General features: G+C 37.6%; 1 protein-coding gene across 1 annotated transcript; it reads right to left on the reverse strand.

Moving 5' to 3' along the window:
* Positions 1-119: 119 nt before the first annotated feature.
* On the reverse strand, positions 120-26499 carry LOC148759224 (uncharacterized). Its single transcript, XM_088788892.1, has 11 exons — positions 24079-26499; positions 22227-22406; positions 20981-21051; positions 19689-19826; positions 18164-18236; positions 16999-17178; positions 16306-16339; positions 13739-13811; positions 2621-7308; positions 1375-1445; positions 120-220 (listed from the first exon to the last, which is right to left on the reverse strand). Exons 2-9 carry the CDS (start codon positions 22300-22302, stop codon positions 7141-7143), a joined length of 813 nt encoding a protein of 270 aa, XP_088645018.1. The 5' UTR covers positions 22303-22406; positions 24079-26499; the 3' UTR covers positions 120-220; positions 1375-1445; positions 2621-7140.
* Between the last annotated feature and the right edge of the window lie 371 nt (positions 26500-26870).

Here is a 26870-nt window from a genome sequence, read left to right on the forward strand (position 1 = left end):
CCCATAGGTACAACATTGGTTTTCAAAATATGTCCATACACAAATACGCACACACATATTTGAAAATAACTAAACAAAATACCTCAGAATTCATTTTCTTAAGATTTATTTTTGTCTCCTTTTGTTGTTGAAGGCAATTGGTCAGAATTGCATCTTCTAATATTCTGTTGTCCTGTTCTTGAGAAAGTGGCCTCTGCGTGTCGTTTTCCTTTTGTACAACCTACAGAATCGAATAGGAACAAAGAAAAATTAGAATGTAACTAAAATTTAACTGTTAAAAATCTTAATCTACGTTTACTTATTCCTAAATTATTGGATTGTAACTAGAGAGTGAAAAATAAGTTGCCTTAGTCTAAATTAGAAGAAAAACATGAACCCGCAAAACTAATTTTGTCACCGTTTGCACTAAACAATCGCTTATATGTTAAACCCACCCCAAAAATGAAACAGTAAATGATTTTTAATGTCACAGAGGCTTCCTCACTTAAAATAGTTCACCACACCACATCTTAAATAGTGAGCCCCTATAGTGAATTTAAGAATATCTTTTAAAGATTAATAACGGGAGAATAGGCAAACTTTAATTAGGAGCCCACATCATTAACATCAATCAGTAAGAGAAGTAAATTCCTACATATTAATACAAATTATACACTATGATAGTGTTATACATTGACATAGTTATCTGTTGCATCCAATTCTAACTTATTCAACACCCACTAATAAGAGCAGATCAAAAATTAAGTCACATTTACTGATTTCCTACACTGAAATGAAAGAAATTAGAAAGTTATTGTTTGTGCCCTAATAACCAAAGGTCCCATCCTGGAAAGCGTGATTCTCTTAAAAGTCAGTTGAGTTGATTGCATGACCCCATTCTCTCTCTGAATGTAGACTCAGACGTCCATTACACAGAGGTCACAAGGAAGAATCCATCTCTAACCTTGGCCTTAGTGACAAGCCATAGGGAACTGCACATTTTGAACCACTGACTCCTTTCACGTGAGCCCGAATCAGTGGCCATCATTTTCACATGGTTCATAATTTCAACTGTCTCATCACGTGATTCAATATTTGATGTTACTTTCTTTGTTATGTAAGGGAGTTATAAAAATTAAAGGAGCAAACAATATTCAGGACTTTATTATTACTATTTTTTGCCTCAATTCAAGGATAAAGTTGAGCTGTGAATATGTATAGATGCTAACAATATTTTAAGTTTTCTAACTAGTTCAAATGTTATACATATCATTCAATTATGACCGTGTGACTCTAAAAGGCTAGCTTGAAAGGTAATTTCAATTGGACTCTATTATATTATTAAAGCACAGAAAACCATATTATACTAGAAATTTAAGCTTAAATTTTACATACACGTGTGTAGTTCTTTTCATTTCCATCAAGCCTCGCTTGCCCTTCCTCCGATGTCATTCCTAGGTGTTGTCCTGCTGACAAGTCTACATATGAGTTAAAACGAACTACTTAGAACAGTCAGATAAAAGCTATCATCTTTATAGATACAGAAAATAACATCTTATCAATTGAGAGTTCAAATTAAGCGTAATCTTTTCCTGAATACTTTACTTTACTTAAGAAATACTTCTAATTAGCTCACACTTCAACAAACCATTTGGGTAATATGGCACAAAGTAAAAGGCATACAAACGTGTCAAAAATGAATCCACCAATTCATTCATTGAACATCGATGGAAAAACAATCAGAAACAAAACGCAATTTAGAAATACAGGACAAACATATCGAATCGCACTATATACTCTGTTCTCTACCTCGTAATTGTACCTTTTGAACAACACCCTAAGATTCAACTGCAACGTCATTCATTGTTTCCACAATGACTGTTACTTCTGATGCATGTATCTGTGTACACCCTTCCTTATAGCTGAAATGTTTTCCTCTACTATTCTGAAAATTTCTTTTCACCATTGAGGATTCAGCACTGGGGTTTAAGGAAGAAGGGAGAGAAGAGGAGACAGACTGCGGACACAGCTGAGAAGGAAGTGCTATGCACTAAATTCTCAATGAATCCCAATACTGCTGCAAAAGTCAATTCTAAACTATATAATGCCATAGAAAATCCAAGAAATATTTGGTTGTTGGTTTCAAAGGTGCTTTTTCAGTTACATCGAATAAAGTTATAACCAATACTTGTGAATGCCGAGCTATAAAACTAAAGCTAAAAAACTGTTTAGTTTCACTAGGCAACCTTTAGATCTTTCTGAAGTTTTCCCATCTGGTCCCTATGTGGTACATATAATCCTGCTGCCCACTCCCCAGTGTACGCTAAATACTAGTCTAAAGGAAATCACCCTTTCACCTCATTCTCTTTCTTATTTCCGTATGTTACTGTGCTTCAGGAAGAATGCCAATGTCTTGCTAAAAGTCATTCTGTTTGGTTGTAAGTTGCATAAACAGAGTAAACGTCAAGTAGATTTTGCCACAAAATGACTGTTGGAAAGTCAGAACTATGATGGGGCTACATAGAGGTGGGCTGGGGTTGAACACTTTCTGTATCTTTAGTTCCTTCTTTGCTTTCTCTGTTTTCTGGCAGCGGTGATTCACACAAGTCATGGAGCCTATGATTACCTAACAGAAACACACCTACAATCTGACTCTTTCGTTTGTCTATTACGGTCATCTGTCCAAACTCTGTGGATGCTGACAGAGGTTTGCTCATTGAGTGTGATGCAAACGGCCTTTTATCACCAACTTTCCAATCCCCGGATCTTTGAGAAGTTCCATGATCGAAAGTCAAAGAAGTAGCATTCCATTTGGAAGAAGCTGAAAATAAAGTTTTCATTTATTAGGAGGTAAAAATAACACAAAGTTGACCATCTTGAAAAACTTCCTTTTTCAGAGAAGCGGTCCCACGTCCTCCTTTTCCCCGAACACACTACTCCTTCCGAGCACATTTTATTTTAAGTGTCCTATATTGCCATTCTCATAGGTAAGTTTAATTCATTATTGTCACTCAGCAATTTCTATTACGTAATGTGTTTCCAATTAAAGCTTTCCTTAATAGTTAACATGGTGCCGGATGTGAATTTTTTTGTCGTTCTCAAAAGTCATGTCTAACCACTTATCTTAAGTTCAAATATGTGTGACAAACATGGGATTAGAAAAAAAGCTTTTAAAGCATGGTACTATTACAAATTAGAAACTACTTATTATAAGAAAATAGTCTTTTCTAAATGCTTCAAGATCTTCAGAATTCATTTTTTAACCCTTCCATAAACAGAAATTCATATGACAAATGACAGACTTGGGTGACTTTGTTGTTTCCAAGTAAAAATACGATCAAACTAGGTCCACACTAGCTCCAAGGAGTACAGTGAACTATGAGACAGAAAATGAATATATAGCAAACTTATTTTCCTTTTGCTTTTTAAACAAAATTCTCACCTTAAATCTTAAAGACAAGTGAAAGAAAACCACAACTGTAGAAGAGAAGCTTTAAAACTATTTTATCACTTCACAACCAGGAAGCCCGTATGTCATTTAAAACAGTAGTTTCCAATGTCCTGTGAGAATCCCTAAAGTCCCAAGATCAGTCAGTCGAGGGGCCCGAAAAGGTCAAAACTATTTTCACAGAAACACTGACTGTCATTGGCCATTTTCACTCTCATTCTCTTCTAAGTGTACAGTAGAGTTCTCCACAGCCGTGATATCACAGCTCTGATGGTAACATCATAGGTCTGATGGTGACTGGCTCGTAGCTCTAATGGCTCAAGGAATGCATGCCTGTGTGTGCTCGTATTTTAAAATTTTCAGGTTTAAAGTCTAATATTGTAACTATCAATGGAGACCACCGACAAAAGAAAATACTTTGGAATTCTCAATAAGTTTTAATAGCATAAAAGAATCCCGGGGCACAAAAGATTCAGAAATACTGTTTTCAAAGACTGTGTCTACCAGATATTCATTACTATTAATTACTTCTCTCATTTTTAATAATCAAAGACTCCATAAGTTCATGTACACGCACAGCCAGTGTCTGCTCATCAGAACATCTGGTTGGCTTAAGAGCATCAGTGTTACAACACTAAGAGGAAGTAAAGTTAAAACGCAATTGACATGGTAGCGACTGAGGCTTACTCTGGGCAAACGTCAAAATTCAAATAACCATTTGGAAACCCTGGAAATATCTTCCAGTGTGATAATTAACCCCTGAGAACCCCTAATAAGCACAGGGGTTCCAAACTGGGACTTTTTGGGGTATCGAAACAAGAGGAGAAACATTTTAGTGAAGTCACACTTTTAAAATCTCATTTTCTTAGTCCTGTCGATGTCTTTTCTCTCAAACTTCGATAGCAACAATGACATCACGTTACTTATGTCAAATCCTTCAATTAAATTTGTAACAAAAAAAAGGAATGAGGAAGAGAAGATTGCACGCATGCCAAATGTCCGCGCGTACTGCTTCCCAAAATTAAATTGGTGTTACAAAGTGCACCTGGTCTGCAGGGTTGCGCACCGTACTTTCCTACAGCTTCCTCAGGAACAGGATCTTCCACTTCAATGCTGGTCTGAAGGGGTTAGGAAACAAGATGATTAGTAACTCATGGACACTTCATACCATCTCTAGTTAATAATTCAGGATGAAAATGTTAAAGTTCTTACCTCCAAGAAAAGCATTTTTTGAAAAATATGTATCTAAGGAAATATTAGGTTGGTGCAAATGTAATTGCAATTTTGCAATTTGTTCTTTACCTTTGAAACCCCAATTACTTTCGCAACAACCTAATACTTTGATAAGTGCACTTGATATAACCGTTACATATTTCTAATCACAGCTTTGTTTTTTAGTGCTAAAACAAGATACTTGCTTGACATGGTAAGAAACCTTGGTGTATGTCCAGCTGAGTCTAAACAGAACATTTTAGAACATACTTCATCTAGGTCCACAAGAGCTAGGAGAAACCGAACTGTTATTTGACAAAAATTTTGATAGAAAAAATCATTGACCCAAGTGGCAAAGAGATAAGAAAAACTTTTCATTATATTATGTGTCAATAAATAATAGGAAAAATGGTATATATAGTTATGCAACTTTTCAAAAAAGTATAATAATTTGTAATCAGGGAAAAATAAGAACATTTACTTATTATAATCATCTAAAATGTACCAGACACTTACCATGCACATTTTACTTCTTTCCCACACAGAACAACAAGTATAAAAATGGGTTGATGATGGTTACCCCACTTCCTCTTCCTGGCCATTCCAAGACGTTAGAATACAATGATGGACAGATGCGATCCATTGCAGTCTCTGTCCAGCAGGTTTTGCTTCTAGATCTTCACACGACTGGCTCCTTCTCATGCTTCACTTGGCAGTTTTTGTCACACTCACAAAGATCTTTCCTGACCACTGATATTCCACTCCCACTCCTATTCCAACTACAACCATGCCCGACCCCCGACAATATTCTTTAACCCAGCATTCTCCATTCTGCTTAAATGACGCAGATATAGTGACTTATAATGGACTGTCGTTCACTTGTTTTTCTGCTTGTACAGCTACAGCTGTCCCCTGAACTTCTCCAGTCAGTGTCTAACTGCCCAGCACACAGCTGGTATCCAACTAGAAATTTACTCAAGGTGAAAACATTCAGCTCGCACCAACAAAGCCTCAAGTACCAAAACACTACACATCTACAGGGTATTGCCAATCACAGTCTCCTGAAACTTAACATCCCCCAGGTGAGAAATCCACGTGCCCCTTCTAACTTTTCCACTCTGTTCTTGACACTACTGCCATTTGATTGTCCTACAGGTTTACAAAAAGTGTCCCCGATATTTAATAAGTCGCTGCATCTCACTGTGATCATTGTGTTTTACATTCTATAGCACCCTTTACAGTTTTCGAAGTGTTTTCACATTTGTTACCACATTTGTGCATTCCACATACCTCAAAGGTAGTCATTAGTACCATTATGACAAATGAGGGCACTGACATCCGACAGGTTAAGAAGGAGTTGCCCCAAGACCCCACAGCTAGCAAGTGACCCATGCAGGATTCTACTGCGTTCTTATCGTCAAACGCAGTGTCTGTGCCAGGAGGCAGCAGTTGCCTATATCAGAAGATCACACTCCTCCTGTCTCTTTCCACAGCTGTCACCTCACATTGGCTCATCATTACACTGTACTTCCATTACTGCAAGTACAGTTGCCATCAAGTGACTCAATGCCTGCTGTTTTAACTGAACGAGACAGTTGTTACATAGTAAAGCAGCGCTCAGCCAAATTGTTGTTAGTGTAATCCAACATATTAGTAGTATTCACCATGCTTTTCCTACCATAGAAAAGTTCCTTGCAGATCTATTTGACAATACAAATATAATAATACTTTGGTGTCCCAGGCATTATCTTCTCAAGTTCCAAATTATAAAAACACCCTACAATCCAAACTCTTTCTTTCTGAAACTCATTAGGACATTTCCACATCTACAAAAACCACAGAGTCATGCATTTGGGTATAGGTCGAGCTGGAATAATTCTTTACCTTTTAGGTAAACTTCACTTCAGATCCCAAACTGACTCCTTAAGACTTGGAAGCCTACGTGTTTTATACTATTCTGCACTGACTTCCTAAAGTGAAACTTGCAAGTTAGCAGAATTGTACTACGCTGTCTTATTAGATTAATCACATAGCTAGTTTATTAATTGTAGGATAAACCATCAAAAAATGATTTGTATGGGGAAATGCAGAGGTGAGAAAGTAAAGTCAAAGCACACCCTTTTCGTTTTAACATCACAGAATGGTGATTTTGTAAATAACATTGATAATAATAATAATTCTGAAAGACAGTACCTCAGAATCCCAAGGTGATTCTTCATCTTCATCTTGTCCTAATCCTAATGATGACTTTTTAACTATAAAATGGAGTCACAGGTACATTAATGTGAACATATATTACTGTGCATTTTAAATACACATTCAGTCATGCTTATTTCCATAAAAGTAATAGCAGAAAAGAATTTCAGGGGGTGGAAGCGTTTGCAAGAAGAAGCAGTTGTTAATAGTGGGGATACTTTTGCAAAAAAAGATAGGAAAGAATGCTTAAAAGAAGTGAATATCACATGTGGGTCGACACATGTTAGATTTGTTTATAGCAGAGCTTAAGCTAGAAAGAATTCATAGATAGTCACTAAATTACCACGTATATTATCCTGGTGTGCACTGTCAACACAAGTCAAATTATCATTGCTTGTTTGGTCTTGTGGAGCACTTTCAATAATAGCCACACGATTTTCTCTTTTTCCAATTGCCGGCTTGGTTGCTTCTTTCTAGTAAAGAAAACAAAAAGAAAGAAAAACCCAACTTCAGAAAACATCATATTCATTTACTCGTTCACTCACTCACTCAGTCCATCCATCGGTGGGACAAGAAAACTTTACTGTAGGCAACAAATCATAGGCACAGACCCAGGGGAAGCTGGAAATACAAATGAAACATTTTGTCCTACATTCTAGTAGGAGTAGAGATATTATAATACATGAAAAAATAAGAACAGAAAAGTACCGCTCGCTACTTGTACACCTGAAGTGAATACAGTACAGTTAGATCATACAAGAGACAACAATCAGTTGTACCAGGCGAGCTCAGCAGAAGCGGCAAAGATAGGGCTGCATCTCGACAGTTATACGAGGTGCTGAGGGAAGGCATGAAGGGGAATCCAGAAGGGCAGAGGGAGCAAAAGCCTCAGGATGAAACAACATGTTGCAAGTGAGGGCCGCAAAGGGATGGGGTAAGCCTGGAACACTGAGAATGGGATGGAGATACCGCTGCCGTTTCAGAACCAAATCAAAGAAGGCACGTGTCATGCTAGCATATGAATTTTACCCTCACATAATGGGGAGTCACCCAGTAAGCAGAGGTGTTGCATCATCACAATTCTGTTTTAAGACAGTCAATAAGGCCGCAACTTATGCTATTGAGGACCTCCGTTTCTTTCTAGTATCCTATGTATCATCCTGTCTTGCGTCACAGCATAGCCTTTCCCAGGGGCCTCCAAACCCACAAAGGCAGCTACCAAAAGTAGGTCACTTTCTGGCTTCCACTGGGTGCTCCGGGTTGGGCACAAGCAGCAGCTGACCTGGGCCTGCCCCACAGCCCCTCCCAAGAGGCCCCAAATCCAACACACCTGGTGATCAGCTTCAGCAACACCAGAACGACACCCAATTAGCTCCACAAATGGCACGCCCAAGCCATGGACTGAGCAGACACCGGAGCCCTGCTACAGCCGATCCCACTCTGTGACGTCAGCCCACACACATCAGCTCATCTACTGTAGTCACAGCCAGTCGTCCTGAGCGTCCATTCCACACACTGATGCGCCAACAGCAATATGGCTCAAGTACAACAGGAGGGCACACACCACCCACACGAGCTTCTGGAACTCCTGGCTCCGGTGACCAGGGAGGTTGTACCACCCGACACACAGGACACCTGTTATATGAGCCAATGCTGCCAAGATGAGGAGAATTAGCAGATCTACATAATACATAGAAACACACACAGAGAGGCAGTGAACAAACAAGGGAGAAAGAAACATTTCCCTAATGAAAGAACAGGACAAAACTCTAGAAAAAGAGGTAAACCAAATGGACACATACCAGATACAGAGTTTAAAACACTAGTTATAAGGATGTGAGATGAAATTAGGGGAAGAATCCATAAAGTAAGTAAAACTTCAACAGAGAGACAGCAAATATAAAAAAGACATAGAAATCCTTAAAAAAAAAGTCTGAAATGAAAAATACAGTATTTAAATGAATAATTTATAGATGGAATCAGCAGCACATTTGGTGAAGCAGAGGTTCCAATAGTGATTTGGTAGACAAGGTAGCAGAAAACACCCAATCAGAACAGAAAAAAAATGAACATAAATAAAAAATAAATAAAACAGAAAATACTTTCAGGGATGTCTGGGACAATATCAAGTGTAACAACATTCGTAAGGCTATCGAAAGGAGAAGAAGGAGAGAGAGCACGAATTGAAAACCTAGTGGTTGTTGAGTTTCATGAGTTCTTTGAATATTTTGGAGATTAGCCCCTTATCGGAGGCACTGTTTGCAGAAATCTTCTGCCATTCAGTTGGTTGCCTCTTTATTTTGTCGATGGTTTCTTTTGCTGTGCAGAAGCTTTTAAGTTTCATATAGTGCCATTCGTTTATTTTAGCTTTTACTTCCCTTGCCTTTGGAGTCAAATTCATAAAATGCTCTTTGAACCCAAGGTCCATAAGTTTAGTACCTATGTTTTTTTCTATGCAGTTTATTGTGTCAGGTCTTATGCTTAAGTCTTTGATCCATTTTGAATTAATTTTGGTACATGGTGACAGATAGCAGTGCAGTTTCATTCTTTCGCACGTGGCTATCCAATTCTCCCAGCACCACTTATTGAAGAGGCTGTCTTTCCTCTATTGGATGTTTTTAGCTTCTTTGTCAAAATTGTCTGTCCACATTTAAGTGGTTTTATTTCTGCGTTCTCAAGTCTATTCCGTTGGTCTCTGTGTCTGTTTTCCTGCCAAGACCATGCTGTTTTGATGATTGTAGCCCTGTAGTACAAGCTAAAGTCAGGGCGTGTCTTACCTCTAGTATTGTTCTTTTTTCTTAAGATTGCTTTGGCTATTCGGGGTCTTTTGTGGTTCCAAACAAATCTGATGATATTTTTGTTCTATTTCTTTAAAAATGCCATTGGGATTTTGATGGGGATTGCATTAAATCTGTATATTGCTTTGGGTAATATGGCCATTTTAACTATGTTGATTCTTCCAATCCATGAGCACGGAATGTCTTTCCATTTCTTTGTGCCTTCTTCAATTTCTTTCAGTCCGAATGGCTATCATCAGCAAGTCAAACACTAACAAGTGTTGGAGAGGCTGTGGAGAAAAAGGAACCCTCATACACTGTTGGTGGGAATGCAGACTGGTGCAGCCGTTATGGAAGGCAGTGTGGAGGTTCCTCAAAAAATTATGAATAGAATTACCGTACGACCCAGGAATCCCTCTCCTGGGTATCTACCCCAAAAATCTGAGAACATTTATACATAAAGACACGTGTGCCCCAGTGTTCACTGCCGCTTTGTTTACGGTGGCTAAGGCATGGAAACAACCAAAATGTCCTTCAATAGATGAATGGATAAAGAAGTTGTGGTATATATACACAATGGAATACTATTCAGCGGTAAGAAAAGATGATATAGGAACATTTGTGACAACATGGATGGATCTTGAGAGTATAATGTTAAGCGAATAAGTCTGACAGAAAAAGCAGAGAACCATATGATTTCACTGATATGTGGTATATAAACCAAAAACAACAAAAGAACAAGAAAAACAAATGAGAAACAAAAACTCATAGACACAAACAATAGTTTAGTGGTTACCAGAGGGTAAGGGGGTGGGGGTTGGGAGGAGAGGGTAAGGGGGATCAAATATATGCTGATGGAAGGAGAACTGACTCTGGGTGGTGAACACACAATGGGATTTATACGTGATGTAATACGGAATTGTACTCCTGAAATCCATGTAATTTTACTGACAATTGTCACCGCAATAAATTAAAAAAAGAAAGAAAACCTATCAGAATACATAATGATGGAAACCTTTCCTAACCTGGAGAAGGAAATAGACACACAAGCGTAGGAAACACAAAAGTTCCAAACAAAATGAACCCAAATAGGCCCACACCAAAACATATCATAATTAAAATTCCAAAGGGTTAGGACACGGAGAGAATATTAAAACCATCAAGAGAAAAGTAGTTAGTCATGTACAATGGAGATCGCATAAGACTGTCAGGTGATCTCTCAAGAGAAAATCTGCAAGTCAGAAGAGATTGGCAAGAAATATTGAAAGTGATGAAAAGCTATAATCTACAACCAAGATTACGATTACTGTATCTGGCAAGGCTCTCGTTTAGAATCAATGGAGAGGTAAAAACTTGCCAGATAAAAAGATGATGGCGTTCAGCACCAACAAACCAATATTACAAGAAATGTGAAACGACAACTTGAAAAAAGAACAAGACACAGAAGAAGAAGGAGAAGGAGGAGGAGGAGGAGAAAGAGGAGGAAGAGAAAGAGAAGAAGGAGAAGAAGGAAGAAAAGAAAGAGGAGGAGGAGGAGAAACAGGAGAATGAGGACGAAGAGGAGGAGAAGAAATATGGATAATAAAATGGCAATAATTACATACGTATAACAATTACTTTAAATACAAATACGTTACATGCTCCAGAGACGACCTAACGTGGCTGAATGGATAGGACTTCAAGACCCATATATATGACATCAAACTGAAACAGTTTTGCACAGCAATAGAAACCATCAACAAAATGAAAACACGACCGGACGAATGGGAGAAGATATTTGCCAATCATATATCAGAGAAAGGGTTGATATCCAAAACATATAAGGAACTCAGAAAACATAACACCGAAAGACAAACAATGCAATTACAAAATCAGAAGAGTACCTGAATAGACTTTTCTCCAAAGAGCTCACACAGATAGCCAAGAGACATACGACACCATGCTCAGTGCACTAATCATTAGAGCAATGCAAATTAAATACACAATCAGCTATCACCTCACAACTGTCTGAATCGCCATCATCAATAAATCAACAAACAACAAGTGTTGGTGAGGATGTGAAGTGAACCCCCGTGCACTGTTGGTATGACCGCAAATCCGGCCAGCCACAATGGAAAACAATATGGAAGTTCCTCAAGAATTTGAAAATAGAACTACCATGTGGCACAGCAATCCCACTTCTGAGTTTTTCTCCACAGAAATCCAAAACACTCCTTTGAAAACATGTATGCATCTGTATGGTCCTTGTCGCATTATTTACAATACTCCAGATAAAGAAGCAACCGAAGTATCCATCGTCTTGGATAAACAAGAAGTGCTACATATATACAACAACATACTATTTGGCTGTAACAAAGAATAAAATCTTACCATTTGTGACAACGTGCGTGCACCTACAGGGTATTATTCGAAGTGAAATAAGTTAGACAGAGAAACGCAAATACCACATGGTTTCACTTATCGGTGATATGTAAAAATAAATAAAAACATAAATGAACATAGAAAAAAGAAACAAACTCATAGATGCAGAGAACTAACTGATCATTGCCCAGAGGGAAGAGTGTTGGGGAGCAACTTGAAAAGGTAAAAGGATTAAGAAGTACACATTGGCAGTCATAAAACAGTCATGTAGCTGTCAAGGACAGCACACAGAATACAGGAAATAACATTGTAATAACTAAGTATGGTGTCAGAGATTCCACACTAATCGGAGTACCAGTTTACACATTATATAAATGCCTAACCACTATGCTGTACACCTGAGGCTGACATCATATTGAATGTCAACTGTAACAGAAATGAAACATTTTACATTTAAAAAACAAAACTAAAAACTTTCTGAAGCTTGATATTTTATTACACGATTTTTAAGAATCTCTGCTTTTGACCAGAGTAAAGAAAGCATCCTGTCTTTTGCAGACACGGATCCTTTCTTTACTTTGGTCAATGCGTCATGGACAATGGGCATAGGACCTCACGGACACGTTTTATAGGGAGCAGACAAGAGTATCATGAGCTTTGGAGCCAAGTGCATTTTGGATCAAACCCTCAACGTTCTCCCTGGCTACTGCAACACATGCTACCTAGACTGACTTGGTCTCCACTTCCTTATCTCTGAAGATGAGGATTCCCTTCTTTGCCAAGGCTATTCTGAGAAGTAAATGAGATCGTGCTTGTTACAGAATAGGTACTCAACAAGTGTTGATTTGACGATGGAGTATGTCAGAATATCAGTTGAATGAAAATCTGTGTCACTATTGCATATATGGGCCGAGGAGCCCACGCATCAAATACCATGTAATCAAATACGCCATTAAAACACAAAACTTGAAAAAAAACAGATCTCTGTTTTTCAAATTGGTTATTATTTTATGCAAAACATGTACTCCTCAATTAGATGAAGATATTTAAATATATTCCCAAAGCAATGATTTAGAATATAGTGGAATCCTTTTGTTATACGAGTTTTGAGATAGAGAACATGAATTCTAAACTTTCAAAAATTCTACAATTATTAAGTCTAAATGATGAACCTAGTATACCGGAAACTAATATAAAATAATACGGATTGTCAACGGAATGTAAGTGAAAAAAAAATGAAATGAAGAAAACACTCCCTCCTAACAAGTATACCATACCAACATACAAAGCGTAATAAAATAAAACCATATGTCATATACTATCTAGTTTTAAAACTGAAAGGTACCAGGAAGAGTTCATGACTATTACAATGAGTACGTGAATCCATTCAAGATTTCATTCAGGCACGAGTATGATAAAAGTCATGCTGGTATAACGTAAAAGTCACATTGAGAATCCTTACCGTTACCCAAATTGCATAGCTCCGTCACTGTGGGAAAACTCCCTATCGAATTTTACTATCACTATACATTTCCCAGCCCTTCTTTTTCTCAGCCCCCATCTTTGATACTTACTGAAGTTAAAAAAACAACAACAAAACAATGCAGCATCAAATGGTCACATGTTATAAAATGGTTCATGCTGAGGAATTTTCCATGACAAACATAGAACAATGATAGGTAGACCACAACTAAATTTTACAAGTCATTGCTACACAAAACTAAATTCAGAGCAAAACAGTTAATTTCACACAGGAGCCTTTTACCTTGGTATTAACATCGAAGAGCCATTCCTCTGATATAGGCCATGAATCATTATTGCCAGTTTCGCGGGAAAGACTTTAGGGTAAAGATAACAAAAACAAGTGAATTCATTTCTTGACAAAAGCAACAACAACAACAAAAGGAGTAAAAGGTCAGCTATCTGCATATGAAATATAGTCTCTTGATATAATTAAAAATTAGATGATATGCTAGAAAAGCTATTAGCTACCTATTTCTGCCTCCACCACTCCCAACTCATGCAATATTTAATGAAGATACACTCTATGTTTCCATAACAAAGAATGACAGCCAATATGTTGGCAACACCTGAGAGTATGTTGTTTTCACCAAAAGTCCTGAAGGCTGAATTCAAAACGCAAATAATAGCTGACATAAATGGAACCTGAACTGGGACAAAAGCAGTGAGCTAAATCAAGTTAGAAAGATACACTGACCCTTCTCCATGGTCTGTCCCTGGTTCAAAGATTAATCTGTGTGAGAAAAATGGCAGTCTTGCTTCTTTAACGTAGAAAGCAGTTATTAAATTGCGCCATTCATTCCTTTCACCCTGAAACACTACAATCAGTTCCCTCAAATGTGTGAAATGTTTGCAAGTTACACGTACAACAGTCAAAGAACAAATATGTATGTTCTTAGCCTCCCCACTCCCAGACCACTTGTCCTCACAGCTTCCTGGCAATCTCCAACCTTGAAAACTTCAGCCTAAGAAGGCATAGACTCCTGAAACAAGGATGGGCTCAAATGACCCACAGTAGGAGTTGTCCATTTCCCTGTTCCTGGAAAATAAGCTAAGTGGAGCCTCGGTCATCCACTCCCAACACAGTCATGTTACCACCTACCCAACTCCATTACTGTTTTCACAATCAGTCCTCCCTCTGCCCAACCCTCCATATCCATGGGAAGGACATCAGTGCATCGGGAAAAGAGGTGGAGGTGACGAAACACCTGCGGTGGGCCATGGGTCTATAGAGTTCAGCAATCTGCAGTGCCTTTGGACTCGAAGGGACCCGCTCTGTAATTTCGGGTGCTGGTGGATGATACCATATTCCTACTTGCTATAAAGAGAATGTTTCCAGAGGCTCAAAGGTTTAATATGTTTTCATACAAATCTTAAAGAATGCTGGTTCCTCCAATTCAACAAACAAAAAAGCAGCAATCTGTTCAGGACGCCCTTGAACCCCTTACTTTAATCTGCTTTTTTAGACAACTACCAACATCCTCTTTCCTTCTTTCTTGTAATTTCTCTTTATCTTGTCATACCCTACTATTCTGATCTCTTTTCCCCTATCTGATCTCTGATCTCTATTCTAAAATCCTTATTCCTACTCCAACCCAGTGTTGGTCCTATTGAAACTTGGATTCCGCTGCTAATTCCATTCCTTTCCATAATTAAAACACTCACCCGAAGGATGATAAAGAAGGAAGCGTACTGGACTTAGAAACCTACACTTCATCTCATTTCATCACTCACTGTACTCAAGTAAGTCACATAATCTCTTTGAGTTCAAACTCCTCATGAGATCAACCACTTGACCAAAACATTAATGGCAGCATGAAGTACTAGGGGGTGTTTTGAATTAATTAATTGCTAACATTCCTTCAACACCTGGAATTCTATGGACTTTTGATTCTCTCTAGAAAAACGGAGAACACTTAGCTGGCAGAAGTGGAAAAACAACAACAGAACAACAGCAACAAAAAACCCTGAGAAAAGCAGTTAAAAAGGTAAAAAATCATGGAAAGTCATCGAAGAAAGAAGAGAGACTCTGGAAAAAAAGAAAAAAACTTCCTAGAACAAGGGAAAGGTATTAGCCAGAAGAGAAACACAGGCTGAGACATCAGTAAGTAGAGAAATCAATTGGAAATATCATCTCAATTTGTGCTGCAGTAACACAACATGATCTATACATACATGTTCTTCACTTACAGAACAACGATTCGTCCCAAGAAGGCTACATCGCATTATACCTGAAAACACTTGCCTGATTAGGTCTTGCTTATGCACAACCTGTGGTTCTGTGGCCACAGCGAACTGAGATCTGCCTTAAACACTGATGGTGAAAACAAGGTTCTCGTGACTGCTGCAATTGTGGAGTACATTAACACAAGAGCTTGCGCTCACTGGGCTTGGGAGGACACTTCTCAATCAGTGTTAACACGTCACTAAACGGGACTCTCTGAGTCCACCTGACTTGCACCTGAACCTTGAATCCAGACCCGTCCAGGCACTTCTCAGTACAGGCTGAGGGACAAGAGAAGGGACTTGGGAAGCCAAGCAGGCCGAAGGTCACATCACGGGTCAGCCACTTGTAACTATGGTACCAGGGGTCAATTAATCCACCTCCCGGAACCACACACGTGTAATGAATACAAACTAGGCCGAACAGCACAGCTACTTTGCAAAGTTACTGTGCCGACGACCTGAGAGAACCAGTGTTAGGCACATAGTACAGGGCCTAATCCAGAGCAGAACACTCATTAAAGCTTACTGGCTTCTCTCTGCAGTCTCTTAGTTAACATGCAATTTTAGAAATCCATAAAATCCTACCTGCTCGCAGGGTCACATTTAGAACACTCATCCACTGTTAAAGAAAAAATTCAAATACATTGTAAATACACAACAGAAAAACACAGAACTTTGAAAGCGTCAGATTGAAGTGATATAAAAATACTTCTTTGGGGCAACCCCTGAAGGCTATAGTAGGGTGAATATTAATGATACAAGTGGTGGGCAATTTATACGTGAAGCGCTTTTACTTCCCCTGCTATACATCTGTGTGTATATAAAAATACATATATATATATATATATATATATATATATATATATATATATATATATACATACATATACATATACACGTATATGTATGTATGTATGTACCTATATATGTGTATAGTTATACATACATACTCCCAGTGTACGCTAAATACTAGTCTAAATGGAATCATACTTTCTCCTTATGCCCTTTCTTATTTCCTTATGTTACCGTGATTGAGGAAGAATGCCAATGTCTCGCTAAAAGGTATTCTATTTGGCTGTAACTTGCCTAAACAGAGTAAACATAAGGCAGATTTTGCTACAAAATGACTGTAGGAAATTCAGAACTACGATCAACCTACACAGAGGTAGGCTAGGGTTGAACTCTCTGTTTTTGTATTTCCTTCTTTGCTTTCTCTGTTATCTTGTAGCTGTGATTCACGCAATTCATGTTGCGTAGAAGTACGTAAGAAAAACACACCTCCAATCTGAGTCTTTCGTTTGTCTATTACGGTCATCTGTCCAAACTCTGTGGATGCTGACAGAGGTTTGCTCCTTGAGTGTGTGGCAAATGGCCGTTTATCACCAAATTTCGAATCCCCGGATCTTTGAGAAGTTCCATGATTGAAAGTCAAAGAAGTAGCATTCCAGCTGGAAGAATCTGAAAATACAGTTTTCATTTATTAGGAGGTAAAAATAACACAAAGTCGACCATCGTGTAAAACTTCCTTCTTCAGAGAAGCAGCCCCACACCCTCTTTCTCCCAAACACACTACTCCTTCAGAGTACATGTTATTTTAGGTGTCCTATACTTGCCATTCACATAGGTAAGTTTAATTAACTATTGTCACTCAGCAATTTCTGTTATATAATGTGTTTCCGATTAAAGCTTCCCTTCTCAATAGTTAAAATGGTGTGGGGTGTGAATTTGTTTGTCAATATCAAAAGTTATGTATTTTAAATTGTTCGGTTTTTATTTCTAAGATTGTAACTATCTGTGGAGACTACTGACTTAAAAATGTTCTTTGGAATTCTCAAAAATTTTTAATACCATCAAAGCATCCCAAGGCACAAAAGCTTCAGAATTCCTGTTTGCAAAGATTGTGTCTGTCAAATATTCATTACTATTAATTACGTCTCCCATTTTTAATACTCGAAGACACCAGAGGCGCAGGTACGCACACAGCCAGTGTCTGCTCAGCAGAACATCTGGTTGTCTTAAGACCATCAGTGTTACAACACTAAGAGAAGAAGTGAAGTTAGAAAACAATTGACATGGTAGCAATTGAGGCTTACTGGCGTTAACATAAAAAGTCAAAGAACCATTTGAAAATGCTGGAAAAATCTTCCAGGGTGATAATTGACCTGTGGTAACCACTATTAAGTACAGGGATTCCAAACTGGGACAATTAGGGTATCGAACAAATGGAGAAACATCTTAGTGAAGTCAGTTTTAAAATCTCATTTCCTTATTCCTGTAAATACCTCTTCTCAAACATCCATACAAACAATGACATCACGTTATGTCAAATCCTTCAATTAAATTTGTAGCAAAGAAAAAAAGGAATGAGGAAGAGAAGACTGCACGCATGTCAAATGTCCTCGCGTACTCCTTCCCAAAATTAAATTGGTGTTACAAAGTGCACCTGGTCTGAAGGGTTGCACTTCGTCCATTCCTACAGCTTCGTCAGGAACAGGATCCTTCTCTTCAATTGTCAGCTGAAGGGGTTAGGAAACAAGATGATTAGTAACTAATGGACACTTTATGCAATCCCTAGTTAACAATTCAGGCTAGCAATACTAACGTTATAACCTCCAAGAAAAGGACTTTTTGAAAAATAGGTATTTAAGCGAATATTAGGTTGGTACAAATGATACTGCAGTTTGTGCAACATTGAATGCAAACCTCCAACTTTATACAAGCATAAATTCCCCAAAGTTAAAAAAAATTTAATGTAAGATGCTGAATCCATGAAAGTGAAAAAGAATTTTAAAATCATAAGAGAATTTTAAGAGTCTCAGAACTGGAAAGGCAGCAAACCCAGAAGGCATGAAATAAAAGAGTAAGAAGTTTGACTACATTTTAAAATAGAGGTTACCGTCTGAATATACACCTATCCCACAGTAAGAGTATTCACTCTGCATATATTTGGACTGATTACATTTCCTAGAATTTTTTTTCCAAGAATACTCAAAATATATTTTACTTTTCTAATATTTTCAGAGTCACCTATGAGATTAAATCTACTAATCACTGATAAATCTAGGCATTGCGCTAAGCACTTCTTTATACATCAATGAACTCATTTCGTTATCACAATCTCGAACAGAATGATTAAAAAGAGGAGCAAGGTCAGGATTTTCCCCAGGACTTTGGACTCTACAATAGTATGCTTGCTGCTCTTCTAGTGTAAACATATAAATTCAAAAGACGCCTTAGATTTCAAAATACTCAGGGAAAATAAGCTAAAATTATAGAGCTCTTCTTAGAAAATAGTGAGATTATTTGCTGCTGCAATAAGTGTTATTTCCCTTTCATGATGTTGAAAGGAGAAATAAATGTGAAATACGGGAAAATACACTGACTTCTTTGAATAAAATACTCACCACTAAATTATCACTAAGTATGTATCGTGGCATCCAATATCTTCAAAAGTTCCTAGTACTGAAGTAGGACTCTACTGGGAGCAAATTGTTCCTTTTCTCAAAAGCAGGACAAGGAGATCTAAAAGACGGTCTCTGACCTGGCTATGCTTCTACTCCTTACAATCAGTGGAAGTGAAAACTAACCTCTCTGCTAACACAGCAAGGGGATGAAATCCCTGCCTCAAACTGAAACTTCTGTTCTCAGTAGCAATAGAGTTGAGATTGTAAAAAGCTCATTGATCCATGTAAAAAGTATTGAAAGCCTCCCCTATAGATGAGACATTGGGAACGTCACTACTTGATTGTTGGACATAAATGGATTTCAGTCAAGAATATCATTTATTGTAACGGACGGATAATCTCACTTCCCCTAAAATACACACACACACACACACACACACACACACACACACACACACACACCTTTAACATCCTCTAGAATTCCCATAGGTACAACATTGGTTTTCAAAATATGTCCATACACAAATACGCACACACATATTTGAAAATAACTAAACAAAATACCTCAGAATTCATTTTCTTAAGATTTATTTTTGTCTCCTTTTGTTGTTGAAGGCAATTGGTCAGAATTGCATCTTCTAATATTCTGTTGTCCTGTTCTTGAGAAAGTGGCCTCTGCGTGTCGTTTTCCTTTTGTACAACCTACAGAATCGAATAGGAACAAAGAAAAATTAGAATGTAACTAAAATTTAACTGTTAAAAATCTTAATCTACGTTTACTTATTCCTAAATTATTGGATTGTAACTAGAGAGTGAAAAATAAGTTGCCTTAGTCTAAATTAGAAGAAAAACATGAACCCGCAAAACTAATTTTGTCACCGTTTGCACTAAACAATCGCTTATATGTTAAACCCACCCCAAAAATGAAATAGTAAATGATTTTTAATGTCACAGAGGCTTCCTCACTTAAAATAGTTCACCACACCACATCTTAAATAGTGAGCCCCTATAGTGAATTTAAGAATATCTTTTAAAGATTAATAACTGGAGAATAGGCAAACTTTAATTAGGAGCCCACATCATTAACATCAATCAGTAAGAGAAGTAAATTCCTACATATTAATACAAATTATACACTATGATAGTGTTATACATTGACATAGTTATCTGTTGCATCCAATTCTAACTTATTCAACACCCACTAATAAGAGCAGATCAAAAATTAAGTCACATTTACTGATTTCCTACACTGAAATGAAAGGAATTAGAAAGTTATTGTTTGTGCCCTAATAACCAAAGGTCCCATCCTGGAAAGCGTGATTCTCTTAAAAGTCAGTTGAGTTGATTGCATGACCCCATTCTCTCTCTGAATGTAGATTCAGACGTCCATTACACAGAGGTCACAAGGAAGAATCCATCTCTAACCTTGGCCTTAGTGACAAGCCATAGGGAACTGCACATTTTGAACCACTGACTCCTTTCACGTGAGCCCGAATCAGTGGCCATCATTTTCACATGGTTCATAATTTCAACTGTCTCATCACGTGATTCAATATTTGATGTTACTTTCTTTGTTATGTAAGGGAGTTATAAAAATTAAAGGAGCAAACAATATTCAGGACTTTATTATTACTATTTTTTGCCTCAATTCAAGGATAAAGTTGAGCTGTGAATATGTATAGATGCTAACAATATTTTAAGTTTTCTAACTAGTTCAAATGTTATACATATCATTCAATTATGACCGTGTGACTCTAAAAGGCTAGCTTGAAAGGTAATTTCAATTGGACTCTATTATATTATTAAAGCACAGAAAACCATATTATACTAGAAATTTAAGCTTAATTTTTACATACACGTGTGTAGTTCTTTTCATTTCCATCAAGCCTCGCTTGCCCTTCCTCCGATGTCATTCCTAGGTGTTGTCCTGCTGACAAGTCTACATATGAGTTAAAACGAACTACTTAGAACAGTCAGATAAAAGCTATCATCTTTATAGATACAGAAAATAACATCTTATCAATTGAGAGTTCAAATTAAGCGTAATCTTTTCCTGAATACTTTACTTTACTTAAGAAATACTTCTAATTAGCTCACACTTCAACAAACCATTTGGGTAATATGGCACAAAGTAAAAGGCATACAAACGTGTCAAAAATGAATCCACCAATTCATTCATTGAACATCGATGGAAAAACAATCAGAAACAAAACGCAATTTAGAAATACAGGACAAACATATCGAATCGCACTATATACTCTGTTCTCTACCTCGTAATTGTACCTTTTGAACAACACCCTAAGATTCAACTGCAACGTCATTCATTGTTTCCACAATGACTGTTACTTCTGATGCATGTATCTGTGTACACCCTTCCTTATAGCTGAAATGTTTTCCTCTACTATTCTGAAAATTTCTTTTCACCATTGAGGATTCAGCACTGGGGTTTAAGGAAGAAGGGAGAGAAGAGGAGACAGACTGCGGACACAGCTGAGAAGGAAGTGCTATGCACTAAATTCTCAATGAATCCCAATACTGCTGCAAAAGTCAATTCTAAACTATATAATGCCATAGAAAATCCAAGAAATATTTGGTTGTTGGTTTCAAAGGTGCTTTTTCAGTTACATCGAATAAAGTTATAACCAATACTTGTGAATGCCGAGCTATAAAACTAAAGCTAAAAAACTGTTTTGTTTCACTAGGCAACCTTTAGATCTTTCTGAAGTTTTCCCATCTGGTCCCTATGTGGTACATATAATCCTGCTGCCCACTCCCCAGTGTACGCTAAATACTAGTCTAAAGGAAATCACCCTTTCACCTCATTCTCTTTCTTATTTCCGTATGTTACTGTGCTTCAGGAAGAATGCCAATGTCTTGCTAAAAGTCATTCTGTTTGGTTGTAAGTTGCATAAACAGAGTAAACGTCAAGTAGATTTTGCCACAAAATGACTGTTGGAAAGTCAGAACTATGATGGGGCTACATAGAGGTGGGCTGGGGTTGAACACTTTCTGTATCTTTAGTTCCTTCTTTGCTTTCTCTGTTTTCTGGCAGCGGTGATTCACACAAGTCATGGAGCCTATGATTACCTAACAGAAACACACCTACAATCTGACTCTTTCGTTTGTCTATTACGGTCATCTGTCCAAACTCTGTGGATGCTGACAGAGGTTTGCTCATTGAGTGTGATGCAAACGGCCTTTTATCACCAACTTTCCAATCCCCGGATCTTTGAGAAGTTCCATGATCGAAAGTCAAAGAAGTAGCATTCCATTTGGAAGAAGCTGAAAATAAAGTTTTCATTTATTAGGAGGTAAAAATAACACAAAGTTGACCATCTTGAAAAACTTCCTTTTTCAGAGAAGCGGTCCCACGTCCTCCTTTTCCCCGAACACACTACTCCTTCCGAGCACATTTTATTTTAAGTGTCCTATATTGCCATTCTCATAGGTAAGTTTAATTCATTATTGTCACTCAGCAATTTCTATTACGTAATGTGTTTCCAATTAAAGCTTTCCTTAATAGTTAACATGGTGCCAGATGTGAATTTTTTTGTCGTTCTCAAAAGTCATGTCTAACCACTTATCTTAAGTTCAAATATGTGTGACAAACATGGGATTAGAAAAAAAGCTTTTAAAGCATGGTACTATTACAAATTAGAAACTACTTATTATAAGAAAATAGTCTTTTCTAAATGCTTCAAGATCTTCAGAATTCATTTTTTAACCCTTCCATAAACAGAAATTCATATGACAAATGACAGACTTGGGTGACTTTGTTGTTTCCAAGTAAAAATACGATCAAACTAGGTCCACACTAGCTCCAAGGAGTACAGTGAACTATGAGACAGAAAATGAATATATAGCAAACTTATTTTCCTTTTGCTTTTTAAACAAAATTCTCACCTTAAATCTTAAAGACAAGTGAAAGAAAACCACAACTGTAGAAGAGAAGCTTTAAAACTATTTTATCACTTCACAACCAGGAAGCCCGTATGTCATTTAAAACAGTAGTTTCCAATGTCCTGTGAGAATCCCTAAAGTCCCAAGATCAGTCAGTCGAGGGGCCCGAAAAGGTCAAAACTATTTTCACAGAAACACTGACTGTCATTGGCCATTTTCACTCTCATTCTCTTCTAAGTGTACAGTAGAGTTCTCCACAGCCGTGATATCACAGCTCTGATGGTAACATCATAGGTCTGATGGTGACTGGCTCGTAGCTCTAATGGCTCAAGGAATGCATGCCTGTGTGTGCTCGTATTTTAAAATTTTCAGGTTTAAAGTCTAATATTGTAACTATCAATGGAGACCACCGACAAAAGAAAATACTTTGGAATTCTCAATAAGTTTTAATAGCATAAAAGAATCCCGGGGCACAAAAGATTCAGAAATACTGTTTTCAAAGACTGTGTCTACCAGATATTCATTACTATTAATTACTTCTCTCATTTTTAATAATCAAAGACTCCATAAGTTCATGTACACGCACAGCCAGTGTCTGCTCATCAGAACATCTGGTTGGCTTAAGAGCATCAGTGTTACAACACTAAGAGGAAGTAAAGTTAAAACGCAATTGACATGGTAGCGACTGAGGCTTACTCTGGGCAAACGTCAAAATTCAAATAACCATTTGGAAACCCTGGAAATATCTTCCAGTGTGATAATTAACCCCTGAGAACCCCTAATAAGCACAGGGGTTCCAAACTGGGACTTTTTGGGGTATCGAAACAAGAGGAGAAACATTTTAGTGAAGTCACACTTTTAAAATCTCATTTTCTTATTCCTGTCGATGTCTTTTCTCTCAAACTTCGATAGCAACAATGACATCACGTTACTTATGTCAAATCCTTCAATTAAATTTGTAACAAAAAAAAGGAATGAGGAAGAGAAGATTGCACGCATGCCAAATGTCCGCGCGTACTGCTTCCCAAAATTAAATTGGTGTTACAAAGTGCACCTGGTCTGCAGGGTTGCGCACCGTACTTTCCTACAGCTTCCTCAGGAACAGGATCTTCCACTTCAATGCTGGTCTGAAGGGGTTAGGAAACAAGATGATTAGTAACTCATGGACACTTCATACCATCTCTAGTTAATAATTCAGGATGAAAATGTTAAAGTTCTTACCTCCAAGAAAAGCATTTTTTGAAAAATATGTATCTAAGGAAATATTAGGTTGGTGCAAATGTAATTGCAATTTTGCAATTTGTTCTTTACCTTTGAAACCCCAATTACTTTCGCAACAACCTAATACTTTGATAAGTGCACTTGATATAACCGTTACATATTTCTAATCACAGCTTTGTTTTTTAGTGATAAAACAAGATACTTGCTTGACATGGTAAGAAACCTTGGTGTATGTCCAGCTGAGTCTAAACAGAACATTTTAGAACGTACTTCATCTAGGTCCACAAGAGCTAGGAGAAACCGAACTGTTATTTGACAAAAATTTTGATAGAAAAAATCATTGACCCAAGTGGCAAAGAGATAAGAAAAACTTTTCATTATATTATGTGTGAATAAATAATAGGAAAAATGGTATATATAGTTATGCAACTTTTCAAAAAAGTATAATAATTTGTAATCAGGGAAAAATAAGAACATTTACTTATTATAATCATCTAAAATGTACCAGACACTTACCATGCACATTTTACTTCTTTCCCACACAGAACAACAAGTATAAAAATGGGTTGATGATGGTTACCCCACTTCCTCTTCCTGGCCATTCCAAGACGTTAGAATACAATGATGGACAGATGCGATCCATTGCAGTCTCTGTCCAGCAGGTTTTGCTTCTAGATCTTCACACGACTGGCTCCTTCTCATGTTTCACTTGGCAGTTTTTGTCACACTCACAAAGATCTTTCCTGACCACTGATATTCCACTCCCACTCCTATTCCAACTACAATCATGCCCGACCCCCGACAATATTCTTTAACCCAGCATTCTCCATTCTGCTTAAATGACGCAGATATAGTGACTTATAATGGACTGTCGTTCACTTGTTTTTCTGCTTGTACAGCTACAGCTGTCCCCTGAACTTCTCCAGTCAGTGTCTAACTGCCCAGCACACAGCTGGTATCCAACTAGAAATTTACTCAAGGTGAAAACATTCAGCTCGCACCAACAAAGCCTCAAGTACCAAAACACTACACATCTACAGGGTATTGCCAATCACAGTCTCTGAAACTTAACATCCCCCAGGTGAGAAATCCACGTGCCCCTTCTAACTTTTCCACTCTGTTCTTGACACTACTGCCATTTGATTGTCCTACAGGTTTACAAAAAGTGTCCCCGATATTTAATAAGTCGCTGTATCTCACTGTGATCATTGTGTTTTACATTCTATAGCACCCTTTACAGTTTTCGAAGTGTTTTCACATTTGTTACCACATTTGTGCATTCCACATACCTCAAAGGTAGTCATTAGTACCATTATGACAAATGAGGGCACTGACATCCGACAGGTTAAGAAGGAGTTGCCCCAAGACCCCACAGCTAGCAAGTGACCCATGCAGGATTCTACTGCGTTCTTATCGTCAAACGCAGTGTCTGTGCCAGGAGGCAGCAGTTGCCTATATCAGAAGATCACACTCCTCCTGTCTCTTTCCACAGCTGTCACCTCACATTGGCTCATCATTACACTGTACTTCCATTACTGCAAGTACAGTTGCCATCAAGTGACTCAATGCCTGCTGTTTTAACTGAACGAGACAGTTGTTACATAGTAAAGCAGCGCTCAGCCAAATTGTTGTTAGTGTAATCCAACATATTAGTAGTATTCACCATGCTTTTCCTACCATAGAAAAGTTCCTTGCAGATCTATTTGACAATACAAATATAATAATACTTTGGTGTCCCAGGCATTATCTTCTCAAGTTCCAAATTATAAAAACACCCTACAATCCAAACTCTTTCTTTCTGAAACTCATTAGGACATTTCCACATCTACAAAAACCACAGAGTCATGCATTTGGGTATAGGTCGAGCTGGAATAATTCTTTACCTTTTAGGTAAACTTCACTTCAGATCCCAAACTGACTCCTTAAGACTTGGAAGCCTACGTGTTTTATACTATTCTGCACTGACTTCCTAAAGTGAAACTTGCAAGTTAGCAGAATTGTACTACGCTGTCTTATTAGATTAACCACATAGCTAGTTTATTAATTGTAGGATAAACCATCAAAAAATGATTTGTATGGGGAAATGCAGAGGTGAGAAAGTAAAGTCAAAGCACACCCTTTTCGTTTTAACATCACAGAATGGTGATTTTGTAAATAACATTGATAATAATAATAATTCTGAAAGACAGTACCTCAGAATCCCAAGGTGATTCTTCATCTTCATCTTGTCCTAATCCTAATGATGACTTTTTAACTATAAAATGGAGTCACAGGTACATTAATGTGAACATATATTACTGTGCATTTTAAATACACATTCAGTCATGCTTATTTCCATAAAAGTAATAGCAGAAAAGAATTTCAGGGGGTGGAAGCGTTTGCAAGAAGAAGCAGTTGTTAATAGTGGGGATACTTTTGCAAAAAAAGATAGGAAAGAATGCTTAAAAGAAGTGAATATCACATGTGGGTTGACACATGTTAGATTTGTTTATAGCAGAGCTTAAGCTAGAAAGAATTCATAGATAGTCACTAAATTACCACGTATATTATCCTGGTGTGCACTGTCAACACAAGTCAAATTATCATTGCTTGTTTGGTCTTGTGGAGCACTTTCAATAATAGCCA

Source organism: Rhinolophus sinicus, chromosome 1, assembly GCF_057876585.1.
Source record: "Rhinolophus sinicus isolate RSI-liver-muscle chromosome 1, RSI-T2T, whole genome shotgun sequence".
Taxonomy (NCBI): domain Eukaryota; kingdom Metazoa; phylum Chordata; class Mammalia; order Chiroptera; family Rhinolophidae; genus Rhinolophus; species Rhinolophus sinicus.

What these genes read in the sequence shown, in the direction of transcription:
- LOC148759224 (XM_088788892.1), bottom strand. Translation starts at nt 22,302, where the DNA reads ATGAGCAAACCTCTGTCAGCATCCACAGAGTTTGGACAGATGACCGTA. An exon ending in TTAAGAAAATGAATTCTGAG is followed by an intron (nt 18,237 to 19,688) that starts GTATTTTGTTTA and finishes TAACCCCTTCAG; the next exon opens with CTGACAATTGAAGAGAAGGA. An exon ending in AGTGCAACCCTTCAGACCAG is followed by an intron (nt 17,179 to 18,163) that starts GTGCACTTTGTA and finishes CTGTATTTTCAG; the next exon opens with ATTCTTCCAGCTGGAATGCT.